General features: G+C 41.2%; 1 protein-coding gene across 1 annotated transcript in view; it reads left to right on the top strand.

The window, feature by feature from the left end:
- Positions 1-13,319, top strand: part of LOC110502152 (contactin-associated protein-like 5) — a 104,628-nt gene that overhangs the window by 43,229 nt on the left and 48,080 nt on the right. The window contains exons 2-3 of the mRNA XM_036959343.2: positions 6,601-6,711; positions 8,314-8,507. Coding sequence (XP_036815238.2) covers positions 6,601-6,711; positions 8,314-8,507 — 305 coding nt within the window. The remainder of the gene's footprint in view (positions 1-6,600; positions 6,712-8,313; positions 8,508-13,319) is intronic.

Here is a 13,319-nt window from a genome sequence, read left to right as displayed (position 1 = left end):
GTGAGTCTCTATCTAACTGATTTTTGCAATTCGTTCCAGTCATTGGCAGCAGAGAACTGGAAGGAAAGGCGGCCAAAGAGAGGTATTGGCTTTGGGGATGGCCAGTGAAATATACCTGCTGGAGCACGTGCTACGGGTGGGTGTTGTTATGGTGACCAGTGAGCTGAGATAAGGCGGAGCTGTACCTAGCAAAGACTTACAGATGACCTGGAGCCAGTGGGTTTGGCAACAAATATGTAGCGAGGACCAGACGAGAGCATACAGGTCGCAGTGCTGGGTAGGATATAGGGCTTTGGTGACAAAATGGATGGCACTGTGATAGACTGCATCCAATTTGCTGAGTAGAGTGTTGGAGGCTATTTTGTAAATGACATCACCAAAGTCAAGGATCGGTAGGATAGTCCGTTTTAACGAGGGTATGTTTGGCAGCATGAGTGAAAGAGGCTTTGTTATGAAATAGAAGGCCGATTCTGGATTTAATTTAGGACACCTAGGTATTAATATTTGTCCACATATTCTAAGTCAGATCTGTCCAGAGTAGTGATGCTAGTCGGGCAGGCGGGTGAGGGCAGCAATCGGTTGAAGAGCATGCATTTTGTTTTACTGGCATTTAAAAGCAGTTGGAGGCCCCTGAAAGAGTGTTGTATGGCGTTGAAGCTCATTTGGAGGTTTGTTAACACAGTGTCCAAAGAAGGGCCAGATGTATACAGAATGGTGTCATCTGTGTAGAGGTGGATCAAAGAATGAACCACAGCAAGATCGACATCATTGGTACAGTGGGGCAAAAAAGTATTTAGTCAGCCACCAATTGTGCAAGTTCTCCCACTTAAAAAGATGAGAGAGGCCTGTAATTTTCATCATAGGTACACTTCAACTATGACATACAAAATGAGAAAGAAAATCCAGAAAATCGCATTGTAGGATTTTTTATGAATTTATTTGCAAATTATGGTGGAAAATAAGTATTTGGTCAATAACAAAAATGATCTCAATACTTTGTTATATACCCTTTGTTGGCAATGACAGAGGTCAAACGATTTCTGTAAGTCTTCACAAGGTTCTCCAAAGATTTTCTATGGGGTTGAGATCTGGAGACTGGCTAGGCCACTCCAGGACCTTGAAATGTTTCTTACGAAGCCACTCCTTCGTTGCCCGGCCGGTGTGTTTGGGATCATTGTCATGCTGAAAGACCCAGCCACGTTTATGCTTCAATGCCCTTGCTGATGGAAGGAGGTTTTCACTCAAAATCTCACGATACATGGCCCCATTCATTATTTCCTTTACACGGATCAGTCGTCCTGGTCCCTTTGCAGAAAAACAGCCCCAAAGCATGATGTTTCCACCCCCATGCTTCACAGTAGGTATGGTGTTCTTTGGATGCAACTCAGCATTCTTTGTCCTCCAAACACGATGAGTTTAGTTTTTACCAAAAAGTTATATTTTGTTTTCATCTGACCATATGACATTCTCCCAATCTTCTTCTGGATCATCCAAATGCTCTCTAGCAAACTTCAGACGGGCCTGGACATGTACTGGCTTAACCTTTCTGATCTCCCCATCCCGGATCCGGGATCGTGAATACAGACTCAAGCTCATTACCATAACGCAACGTTAACTATTCATGAAAATCGCAAATGAAATGAAATAAATATGCTAGCTCTCAAGCTTAGCCTTTTGTTAACAACACTGTCATCTCAGATTTTCAAAATATGCTTCTCAAACATTGCAAAACAAGCATTTGTGTAACAGTATTGATGGCTAACGTAGCATTTAGCATTAGCATTCAGCTGGCAACATTTACACAAAAAAACAGAAAAGCATTCAAATAAAATCATTTCCCTATGAAGAACTTCAGATGTTTTCAATGAGGAGACTCTCAGATAGCAAATGTTCAGTTTTTCCTGAAAGATTATTTGTTTAGGACAAATCGCTCCGTTTTCTGCGTCACGTTTAGCTATGAAAAAACCCCTGTATCCAGGATTGTGTAAATCTATCAGCAAGCTCATTAGCATAACACAACGTTAACTATTCATGAAAATCGCAAATGAAATGAAATAAATATGCCATCTCTCAAGCTTAGCCTTTTGTAAACAACACTGTCATCTCAGATTTTCAAAATATGCTTCTCAACCATAGGAAAACAATCATTTGTGTAAAAGTAGCTAGCTAGCGTTAGCATTTAGCATTAGCATTTAGCGTTAGCATTAGCGTTAGCATCCAGCACGCAACATTAACAAAAACATAAAAGCCTTCAAATAAAATCATTTACCTTTGAAGAACTTCTGATGTTTTCAATGAGGATACTCTCAGTTAGATAGCAGATGCTCAGTTTTTCCAAAAAGATTCTTTGTGTATTAGAAATAGCTCCGTTTTATACATCACATTTGGCTACCAAAAAAAATCTGAAAATTCAGTCCTCAAAACGCAAACTTTTTTCCAAATTAACTCCATAATATCGACTGAAAACATGGCAAACGTTGTTTAGAATCAATCATCAAGGTGTTTTTCACATATCTCTTCATTGATACATCGTTCTTGGACACATGGTTTCTCCCCTATATCAAATGGAAAAGTACGAGCAGCTGGCAATTGCGCACCGAATTCCACTCAGGACACCAGGCGGACACTTGGAAAATGTAGTCTCTTATGGTCAATCTTCCAATGATATGCCTACAAATACGTCACAATGCTGCTAAGACCTTGGGCGAACGACAGAAAGTGTAGGCTCATTCCTTGCGCAATCACAGCCATATAAGGAGACAATGGAAAACAGAGCTTCAGAAATTCTGCTAATTCCTGGTTTCGCCTGTAGAATGAGTTCTGGGGCACTTACAGACAAAATCTTTGCAGATTCTGAAACTTCAGAGTGTTTTCTTTCCAAAACTGTCAAGAATATGCATAGTCGAGCATCTTTTCGTGACAAAATATCGCGCTTAAAACGGGAACGTTTTTTATCCAAAAATGAAATAGCGCCCCTAGAGATCTAGCAGGGGGACAGCCTCTTAAAGAAGAAGTTACAGGTCTGTGAGAGCCAGAAATCTTGCTTGTTTGTAGGTGACCAAATACTTATGTTCCACCATAAATTGCAAATAAATTCATAAAAAATCCTACAATGTGATTTTCAGGATTTTTTTTCTCATTTTGTCTGTCATAGTTGAAGTGTACCTATGATGACAATTACAGGCCTCTCTCATCTTTTTAAGTGGAAGAACTTGCACAATTGGTGACTGACTAAATACTTTTTTGCCCCACTGTATATACAGAGAAAAGAGACGGCCCGAGAATTGAACCCCGTGGCACCCCCATAGAGACTGCCAGAGTTCCGGACAACAGGCCCTCCGATTTGACACACTAAACTCTATCTGAGAAGTAGTTAGTGAACCAGACGAAGCAGTCATTAGAGAAACCAAGGCTGTTGAGTCTGCCAATACGAATACGGTGATTGACAGAGCCAAAAGCCTTGGCCAGGTCGATGAAGATGGCTGCACAGTACTGTCTTTTATCGATGGTGGTTATGATATCGTTTAGGACCTTGAGCGTGGCTGAGGTGAGCCCATGACCAGCTGAGAAAGCAGATTGCATAGCGGAGAAGGTACGGTGGGATTCGAAATGGTCAGTGATCTGTTTGTTCACTTGGCCTTCGAAGACTTTAGAAAGGCAGGGCAGGATGGATGTAGGTTTGTAACAGTTTGGGTCTAGAGTGTTTCCCCATTTGAAGAGGGGGATGATTGGGGCCTGGCGGGCAGGGCAAGCTCAGCCTCGCTCACTGCTCTTTTTGGGGCCTGGCGGGCAGGGCTGTATCAGTGGAAGATGAGACTGACACGTTCAGATCACTGGCCTCTTAATCTCCTTCTGCCTGTTGGAAGTACTCTAATCTCACACTGATGGATTAGGGGAACACGATTGACATACGGCCACATACACATACACACACAGGGCTGCCGATTGTGTTGTGAATTCTACTGTCCTCTTTGGAAGGGTCACTGCTTGAGTTAATGGACTGCTGGGGAGAGATTTATGGAGTGGATAAGTGAGGCAACCCCCCTATTTTAGCAATACATGGCTTTAGACCCCATAGTGTGCTGTACTTGCAGTCAAACATTATTTTCCACAAAATGGTGAACAGAAGTCAAGATGATAATTCCGTTTCAGTTACTATTCTTAAAGTAGCATTTTTCTTATTTCTTACTTCATCTTTTTTCATGCTCTGTCTAACAAGCATGGTAGTAGATTCTAGTACAAGGGTGTCAACCTCATTTTGCCCCATGGGCTGTATTCAATCTTAGTCAAGGTCCTGTCTGTAATAATTGTTAATATTTTCTAGCCATCAACATTTAAAAACATATTCCTCTATCGATATTTGTTTTTAATTTTGATGCTCTCTGACTGTCATTTTGGTGATTTTTAGTTAGCTGGACAGAGTCAATTATTTTAAGAGTGTATACATTTACAGTAACAGTCAAGAGTTAGGACACACCTACTTATTCAATGATGTTTCTTTATTTTTACTGTTTTCTACATTGTGGAATAATAGTGAAGACATCAAAACTATCAAATAACACATATGAAATCATGTTGTAACCATAAAAGTGTTAAACAAATCAACATATATTTTATATTTGAGATCCTTCAAAGTAGCCACCCTTTGCCTTGATGACAGATTTGCACACTCTTGGCATTCTCTCAACCAGCTTCATGAGGTAGTCACTGGGAAATGCATTTCAATTCACTATTATTCTACAATGTAGAATGTGTGTCCAAACTTTTAACTGGTACTGTAGGTTCATTATTATTAATACACAGTTTCGATTTGGTTTTAGTCATTTTAGATTGTTTGCATTTTTACCTTAAAAAACAATGATATAATATATACAGTGGCTTGCGAAAGTATTCACCCCCTTGGCATTTTTACTATTTTGTTGCCTTACAACCTGGAATTAAAATGGATTTTTGGGGGGTTTGTATCATTTGATTTACACAACATGTCTACCATTTTGAAGATGCAAAATATTTTTCATTGTGAAAGAAGACAAAAAAATGGAAAACTTGAGCATGCATAACTTTTCATCCCCCCAAAGTCAATACTTTGTAGAGGCACCTTTTGCAGCAATTACAGCTGCAAGTTTCTTGATGTATGTCTCTATAAACTTGGCACATATAGCTACTGGGATTTTTGCCCATTCTTCAAAGCAACCCTGCTCCAGCTCCTTCAAGTTGGATGGGTTCCACTGGTGTACATCAATCTTTAAGTCATACCACAGATTCTCAATTGGATTGATGTCTGGACTTTGACTAGGCCATTCCAAGACATTTAAATGTTTCCCCTTATATCACTCGAGTGTTGCTTTAGCAGTACGCTTAGGGTCATTGTCCTGCTGGAAGGTGAACCTCTGTCCCAGTCTCAAATCTCTGGAAGACTGAAACAGGTTTCCCTCAAGAATTTCCCTGTATTTAGCGCCATCCATCATTCTTTCAATTCTGACCAGTTGCCCCGTGCCTGCCGATGAAAAACATGGATGGTGTTCTCGAGGTATTGGGTTTGCGCCAGACATAGCGTTTTCCTAGATGGCCAAAAATATCAATTTTAGTCTCATCTGACCAGAGTGCCGCCTTCCATATGTTTGAGGAGTCTCCCACAAACACCAAACGTGTTTGCTCATTTTTTTCTTTTAGCAATGATTTTGTACTTGCCCCCTCTTCCATAAAGCCCAGCTCTTTGGAGTGCACGGCTTAAAGTGGTGCTATGGACAGATCATCCAATGTCCGCGTTGGAGCTTTTCAGCTCCTTCTGGGTTCTTTGGTCTCTTTGTTGCCTCTCTGATTAATGCAAACCTTGCCTGGTCTGTGAGTTTTGGTGGGCGGCCCTATCTTAGCAGGTTTGTTGGGGTGGCATATTCACCATATTTAAATTGGGCTCCGTGGGATGTTCAAAGTTTCTGATATATTTTTATAACCCAACCCTGATCTGTACTTCTCCACAACTTTGTCCCTGACCTGTTTGGAGAGCTCCTAGGTCTTCATGGTGCCGCTTGCTTGGTGGTGGTCCTTGCTTGGTGGTGTTGCAGACTCTGGGGCCTTTCAGAACAGGTGTATATATACTGAGATCATGTGACAGATCATGTGACACTTAGATTGCACACAGGTGGACTTTATTTAACTAATTATGTGACTTCTGAAGGTAATTGTTTGCACCAGATCTTATTTAGGGGCTTTATAGCAAAGGGGGTGGTGAATACATATGCACGCACCACTTTTCCGTAATGCAACAAAATTGGAAACACGTACGTACGTACGTACGTACTTATTTTCCACTATAATTTGCAAATAAATTCATTAATAATCCTACAATGTGATTTTCTGAATTTTTTTCCCTCATTTTGTCTGTCATAGTTGCAGTGTACCTATGATGAAAAGTACAGGCCTCTCTCATCTTTTTAAGTGGGAGAACTTGTACAATTGGTGGCTGACTAAATACTTTTTTGCCCCACTATATGATTTTTTTACCTTTGACACCCCTGTTCTATCAGATGATGCTGGTCCTAAAGGTCTATATATTATACCCAATCATGAACTAATGTACTCTCTATTTTACTCTTACAGATATCTGCAATGGCCCATTGGTATCCATGCTGCCCCGGGGCTCTTTTGTGAGCTCCTCTCAGTCCTCTGTCAGTTATGCTCCACACTTCTCCAAGATCAACAGAAGAGATGGTGAGTTACAATGGAAAGTTATATTTTTTAATTTCATGTAATAGTCTGAACCCTGAATGCGCTATCCTTCAAACATATTAGGACTTTGTTCAGTAACTAGTTACGAACAAAACAAATACTTCCGTGTTAAAATTGAGGAATAGAAATGCTCTCTCTTGTATACAAACCTAAAAATATTGAATCAATAATGCACTTTGTGAAATAAGCACCAGAGGTAGATAGATCTATGTACCCTGAAAAAAAAATATATGGATAAGATAACTACAACATTTAAAAACAAATATATATATATATATATATATATATATATATATATATATATATATATACACACATATATGAACCTTTCAGTCAATATATCTATACCAGGTTGAGAGTCTCCTCTTTCAGATGCAGTTGGAACTGAGTTGATAGCCCATATCGCTCCATAGTTAGAGCTAAAAGTCAGATGGCACTATTTTTAAACATCAAATGTTACTATTAATATGTAATATGTAAACAAATATATATGCTTATTTTGGCGAATTAAAACCATTTACTTGTGTTACAAATAGGTAAATCAAATAAAAAGTGTTACTGATTTCAGAGCCGCTGGGTAGTTTTGTTGGCTGTAATACTAGGAGATCATATTCAAAAGATCTTCATCCAGGATTAGTTAACTATAATGTTATTATTGAATTAAGATGGAGATAAACTATCTCCACCTCATGGGCATCTTAAAAAGAGAGGTTTTCAGATAAATCCGTGATGCTGTCCTGTTTGCACGTCAGCACCGTTTAGACAATTTAAAAAATGTTGCTCTTAGCCCTAACAACAAGGGTCACAGGTCAGTAAATTAATCTACATATAATTCTACTTTATGTAACTAGATAATGATTTTCAATGACTTGGAGTGTGACCGACTCCAGGTTATTTGGACCTCGGCTACAGTACGTGTGTCTATAACAACCAGAATGATCCTGCTCTGTAAACGATGCTTCCTCAGTGGCTCAGAACCTGGTTTGATATGCTGCACTCATCTGCTCCCATGGTGGTGTGTCCCAGCCCTAAGCAGCTGAGTAATGAACCTTCCTGCCAGAGCTGACCTGTTTCTTCAGCTTGATAGCTGGGTGGCTTGTGGGGTCTGACTCTACTAATTGTACACAGCACTGCCATATCACACTTTCACATTAGTGTTTGGAAGTAGCTTATGTTCTTTTTATTCACCAGTGTATGAAGTGCACTGATGCATCTGAAATGTTATTTAAGCCAAATGGTGTGTTTTCACAATCTATATCTCTCCAGATAGAGGGGTTTAGTTCATACAGCATGATGGAGGGGGTTAGTTCATACAGCATGATAGAGGAGGTTAGTTCATGCAGCATGATGGAGGGGGTTAGTTCATAATTGCACAACAATCAATTCAACCCGCTATACAGAGGATCCTAGCGTACACATGATACTCTCCATGCAGACAGCAATGCAATAATTTAGCAGCAATTACATTGCAAGTAGGCGAGGCCCACAGGGTAAAGGTTATCTTGACTCAAGACAGAACAATTCGATCCAAACTGTGCATTGACTGAATTCTAAAAGGAATGTTTCTCTCTCTGGTCTCCCGAGGAGCGGGAGGCTGGTCTCCCCAGGTGACAGATAGACATCCTTGGCTGCAGCTGGACCTCAGAGACAGGATAGAGGTGACGGCCGTCGCCACACAGGGGCGCTACGGAAGCTCAGACTGGGTCAGCGGCTACCTGCTCCTGTTCAGTGACACAGGCCGAGCCTGGAAGCAGTACCGACAGGAGGACGGGGTGGGGGTGAGTTGCATCATACTGTAGATTTACTGTTACTTGCGAGAGGGTCGATCAGCATTAATATGGCATATTGATTGTGGCTTCAATCAATGTACAGTGCCTTGCGAAAGTATTCGGCCCCCTTGAACTTTGCGACCTTTTTCCACATTTCAGGCTTCAAACATAAAGATATAAAACTGTATTTGTTTGTGAAGAATCAACAACAAGTGGGACACAATCATGAAGTGGAACGACATTTATTGGATATTTCAAACTTTTTTAACAAATCAAAAACTGAAAAATTGGGCGTGCAAAATTATTCAGCCCCCTTAAGTTAATACTTTGTAGCGCCACCTTTGCTGCGATTACAGCTGTAAGTCGCTTGGGGTATGTCTCTATCAGTTTTGCAAATCGAGAGACTGACATTTTTTCCCATTCCTCCTTGCAAAACAGCTCGAGCTCAGTGAGGTTGGATGGAGAGCATTTGTGAACAGCAGTTTTCAGTTCTTTCCACAGATTCTCGATTGGATTCAGGTCTGGACTTTGACTTGGCCATTCTAACACCTGGATATGTTTATTTTTGAACCATTCCATTGTAGATTTTGCTTTATGTTTTGGATCATTGTCTTGTTGGAAGACAAATCTCTGTCCCAGTCTCAGGTCTTTTGCAGACTCCATCAGGTTTTCTTCCAGAATGGTCCTGTATTTGGCTCCATCCATCTTCCCATCAATTTTAACCATCTTCCCTGTCCCTGCTGAAGAAAAGCAGGCCCAAACCATGATGCTCCCACCACCATGTTTGACAGTGGGGATGGTGTGTTCAGCTGTGTTGCTTTTACGCCAAACATAACGTTTTGCATTGTTGCCAAAAAGTTCAATTTTGGTTTAATCTGACCAGAGCACCTTCTTCCACATGTTTGGTGTGTCTCCCAGGTGGCTTGTGGCAAACTTTAAACAACACTTTTTATGGATATCTTTAAGAAATGGCTTTCTTCTTGCCACTCTTCCATAAAGGCCAGATTTGTGCAATATACGACTGATTGTTGTCCTATGGACAGAGTCTCCCACCTCAGCTGTAGATCTCTGCAGTTCCAGAGTGATCATGGGCCTCTTGGCTGCATCTCTGATCAGTCTTCTCCTTGTATGAGCTGAAAGTTTAGAGGGACGGCCAGGTCTTGGTAGATTTGCAGTGGTCTGATACTCCTTCCAAATCAATATTATCACTTGCACAGTGCTCCTTGGGATGTTTAAAGCTTGGGAAATCTTTTTGTATCCACATCCGGCTTTAAACTTCTTCACAACAGTATCTCGGACCTGCCTGGTGTGTTCCTTGTTCTTCATGATGCTCTCTGCGCTTTTAACGGACCTCTGAGACTATCACAGTGCAGGTGCATTTATACGGAGACTTGATTACACACAGGTGGATTGTATTTATCATCATTAGTCATTTAGGTCAACATTGGATCATTCAGAGATCCTCACTGAACTTCTGGAGAGAGTTTGCTGCACTGAAAGTAAAGGGGCTGAATAATTTTGCACGCCCAATTTTTCAGTTTTTGATTTGTTAAAAAATATTTTAAATATCCAATAAATGTCATTCCACTTCATGATTCTGTCCCACTTCTTGTTGATTCTTCACAAAAAATTACAGTTTTATATCTTTGTTTGAAGCCTGAAATGTGGCAAAAGGTTGCAAAGTTCAAGGGGGCCGAATACTTTCGCAAGGCACTAATTGTCTCCATCATATCCCAGATTTTTTGTAAAGAGAGCGAGAGAGAGAGAGATATTACAGTTGAAGTTTACATACACTTATGTTGGAGTCATTTTTCAACCACACCACAAATTTCTTGTTATCAAACCATAGTTTTGGCAAGTCGGTTAGGACATCTACTTTGTGCATGACACAAGTAAGTGTACAATGACCAAAAGCATACTTCCAAAGTTGTGGCAAAATGGCTTAAGGACAATAAAGTCAAGGTATTGGAGTGGCCATCACAAAGCCCTGACCTCAATCCCATAGAAAATGTGTGGGCAGAACTGAAAAAACGTGTGTGAGCAAGGCGGCCTACAAACCTGACTCAGTTACACCAGCTCTGTCAGGAGGAATGGGCCAAAATTCACACACTTATTGAGGGAAGCTTGTGCAAAGCTACCTGAAACGTTTGACCCAAGTGAAACAATTTTAAAGGCAATGCTACCAAATACTAATTGAGTGTATGTATACTTCTGACCCACTGGGAATGTGATGAAAGAAATAAAAGCTGAAATAAATCATTCTCTCTACTATTATTCTGACATTTCACATTATTAAAATAAAGTGGTGATCGTAACTGACCTAAGACAGGGAATTTGTACTAGGATTAAATGTCAGGAATTGTGAAAAACAGTTTAAATGTATTTGGCTAAGGTGTATGTAAACTTCTGACTTCAACTGTATATTTTTATTTATTTTACCTTTATTTAACTAGGCAAGTCAGTTAAGGACAAATTCTAATTTTCAATGACGGCCTAGGAACAGTGGGTTAACTGCCTTGCTAAGGGGCATAACGACAGATTTGTACCTTGTCAGTTTGGGGATTGGATTTTGCAACCTTTCAGTTACTAGTCCAACGCTCTAACCACTAGGATACGCTGCCATCCCATATATGTATATATAACTCAGCAATGAAAGAAACGTCCTCTCTCTGTCAACTGAGTTTATTTTCAGCAACCTTAACATGTGTAAATATTTGTAGGAACATAACTAGATTCAACAGTTGAGACATTAAGTACTGCAGTGCATCTCCTACTCAAGGACTGCACCAGATTTGCCAGTTCTTGCTGTGAGATGTTACCCTACTTTTCCACCAAGGGACCTGCAAGTTCCCAGACATTTCTGGGGGGAATGGCCCTAGCAATCACCCTCTGATCCAACAGGTCCCAGACGTGCTCAATGGGATTGAGATCCGGGCTCTTCACTGGCCATGGCAGAACACTGACATTCCTGTCTTGCAGGAAATCACACACAGAACGAGCAGTATGGCTGGTGGCATTGTCATGCTGGATGGTCATGTCAGGATGAGCCTACAGGAAGGGTACCACATGAGGGAGGAGAATGTCTTCCCTGTAAAGCACAGCGTTGAGATTGCCTGCAATGACAACAAGCTCAGTCCAATGATGCTGTGACACACCGCCCCAGACCATGACGGACCCTCCACCTTCAAATCGATCCCGCTCCAGAGTATAGGCCTCGGTGTAACACTCATTCCTTCAACAATAAACGGGAATCCGACCACCCTTGGTGAGACAAAACTGCAACAATTCAGTGAAGAGCACTTTTTGCCAGTCCTGTCTGGTCCAGCGACGATGGGTTTGTGCCCTTAGGCAACGATGTTGCCGGTGATGTCTGGTGAGGACCTGCCTGACCTACAACAGGCCTACAAGCCTTCAGTCCAGCTTCTCTCAGTCTATTGCAGACAGTCTGAGCAGTGATGGAGGGATTGTGCGTTCCTGGTGTAACTCTGGCAGTTGTTGTTGCCATCCTGTACTTGTCCCGCAGGTGTGATGTTCGGATGTACCGATCCTGTGCAGCTGTTGTTACACGTAGTCTGCCACTGCGAGCACGATCAGCTGTCCGTCCTTTCAACCTGTAGCTCTGTCTTAGGCGTCTCACAGTACGGACATTGCAATTCATTACCCTGGCCACATCTGCAGTCCTCATGCCTCCTTGCAGCGTGCCTAAGGCACGGTCATGCAAATGAGCAGGGACCATGGGCATATTTCTTTTGCCGTTTTTCAGAGTCAGTAAAAAGGCCTCTTTAGTGTCCTAAGTTTTCACAACTGTGACTTTAATTGCCTACCATCTGTAAGCTGTTAGTGTCTTAACGACCGTTCCACAGGTGCATGTTCATTAATTGTTTATGGTTCATTGAACAAGCATGGCAAACATTGTTTAAACCCTTTACAATGAAGATTTGTGAAGTTATTTGGATTTTTACGAATTATCGTTGAAAGATAGGGCACTGAATAAGGGACGTTTCTTTTTTTTGCTGAGTTTACATATTTTTAATTTTTAAATATATTTTATTTTATTATTTTCCCCTAACCCTACCATCCCTCCCCTAATTGGAGTAAACTAATGGACAACAACTCTTAGGCTTCTACTTCCAGCTTATACATATTATATGTATTTTACAAAGAGAGTATCTTTTGTTTGTTTTTAGTCCCATCCTTCAGCTCCATTCAACCCCTCCTATCTATCACTGAACACCATCCACTGTACACTTGTTTTCACTGCTGTGCTATTTCCTGAGGTAATGCCTTGGCTATAGCTCAATGGGTAATACAAGCGCGCAGGATAGCCGTGTTTCAACCCAGTCGGTCACATTAACTTTAAATGAATCAGTGGCGCAGCGGTCTAAGGCACCGCATCTCAGTGCTAGAGGAGACACTACAGACCCTGGTTCAATTTCAGGCTGCATCCCAACCGGCCGTGATTGGGAGTCCCATAGGGCGGCGCACATTGGCCCAGCTTCGCCCCGGTTATGGTTTGGCCAGGGTAGGCCGTCATTGTAAATAAGATTTTTTTTTCTTAACTGAATTGCGTTGTTAAATAAATAAATAAAACATTTAAAAATAAAACAAATCTACATTCAGACTTTTCTTTTCACTTGGCACACTGGGATGAGAGAGTAGCTGCGTATTGAGCTGTAACTCAGAGTAGGTCAACGCTGCAAGGAAATTAGACATTAATTTGGGGGCTTTGTTTTGGAGTGTTTTTTCTTAACTCTGGTGTGTTTTCCCCATTGGTTGGATGGGTTTTGAGAAGGAGAGGAGGATGTAAGGAGTCTGCAATTG

This window comes from Oncorhynchus mykiss, chromosome 22, assembly GCF_057628025.1.
Source record: "Oncorhynchus mykiss isolate SJ-2025 chromosome 22, ASM5762802v1, whole genome shotgun sequence".
NCBI classification, from domain to species: Eukaryota; Metazoa; Chordata; class Actinopteri; order Salmoniformes; family Salmonidae; genus Oncorhynchus; species Oncorhynchus mykiss.
The sequence above is the reverse complement of the archived record's forward strand: the minus strand, read 5'-3'. Positions and strand labels throughout refer to the sequence as shown.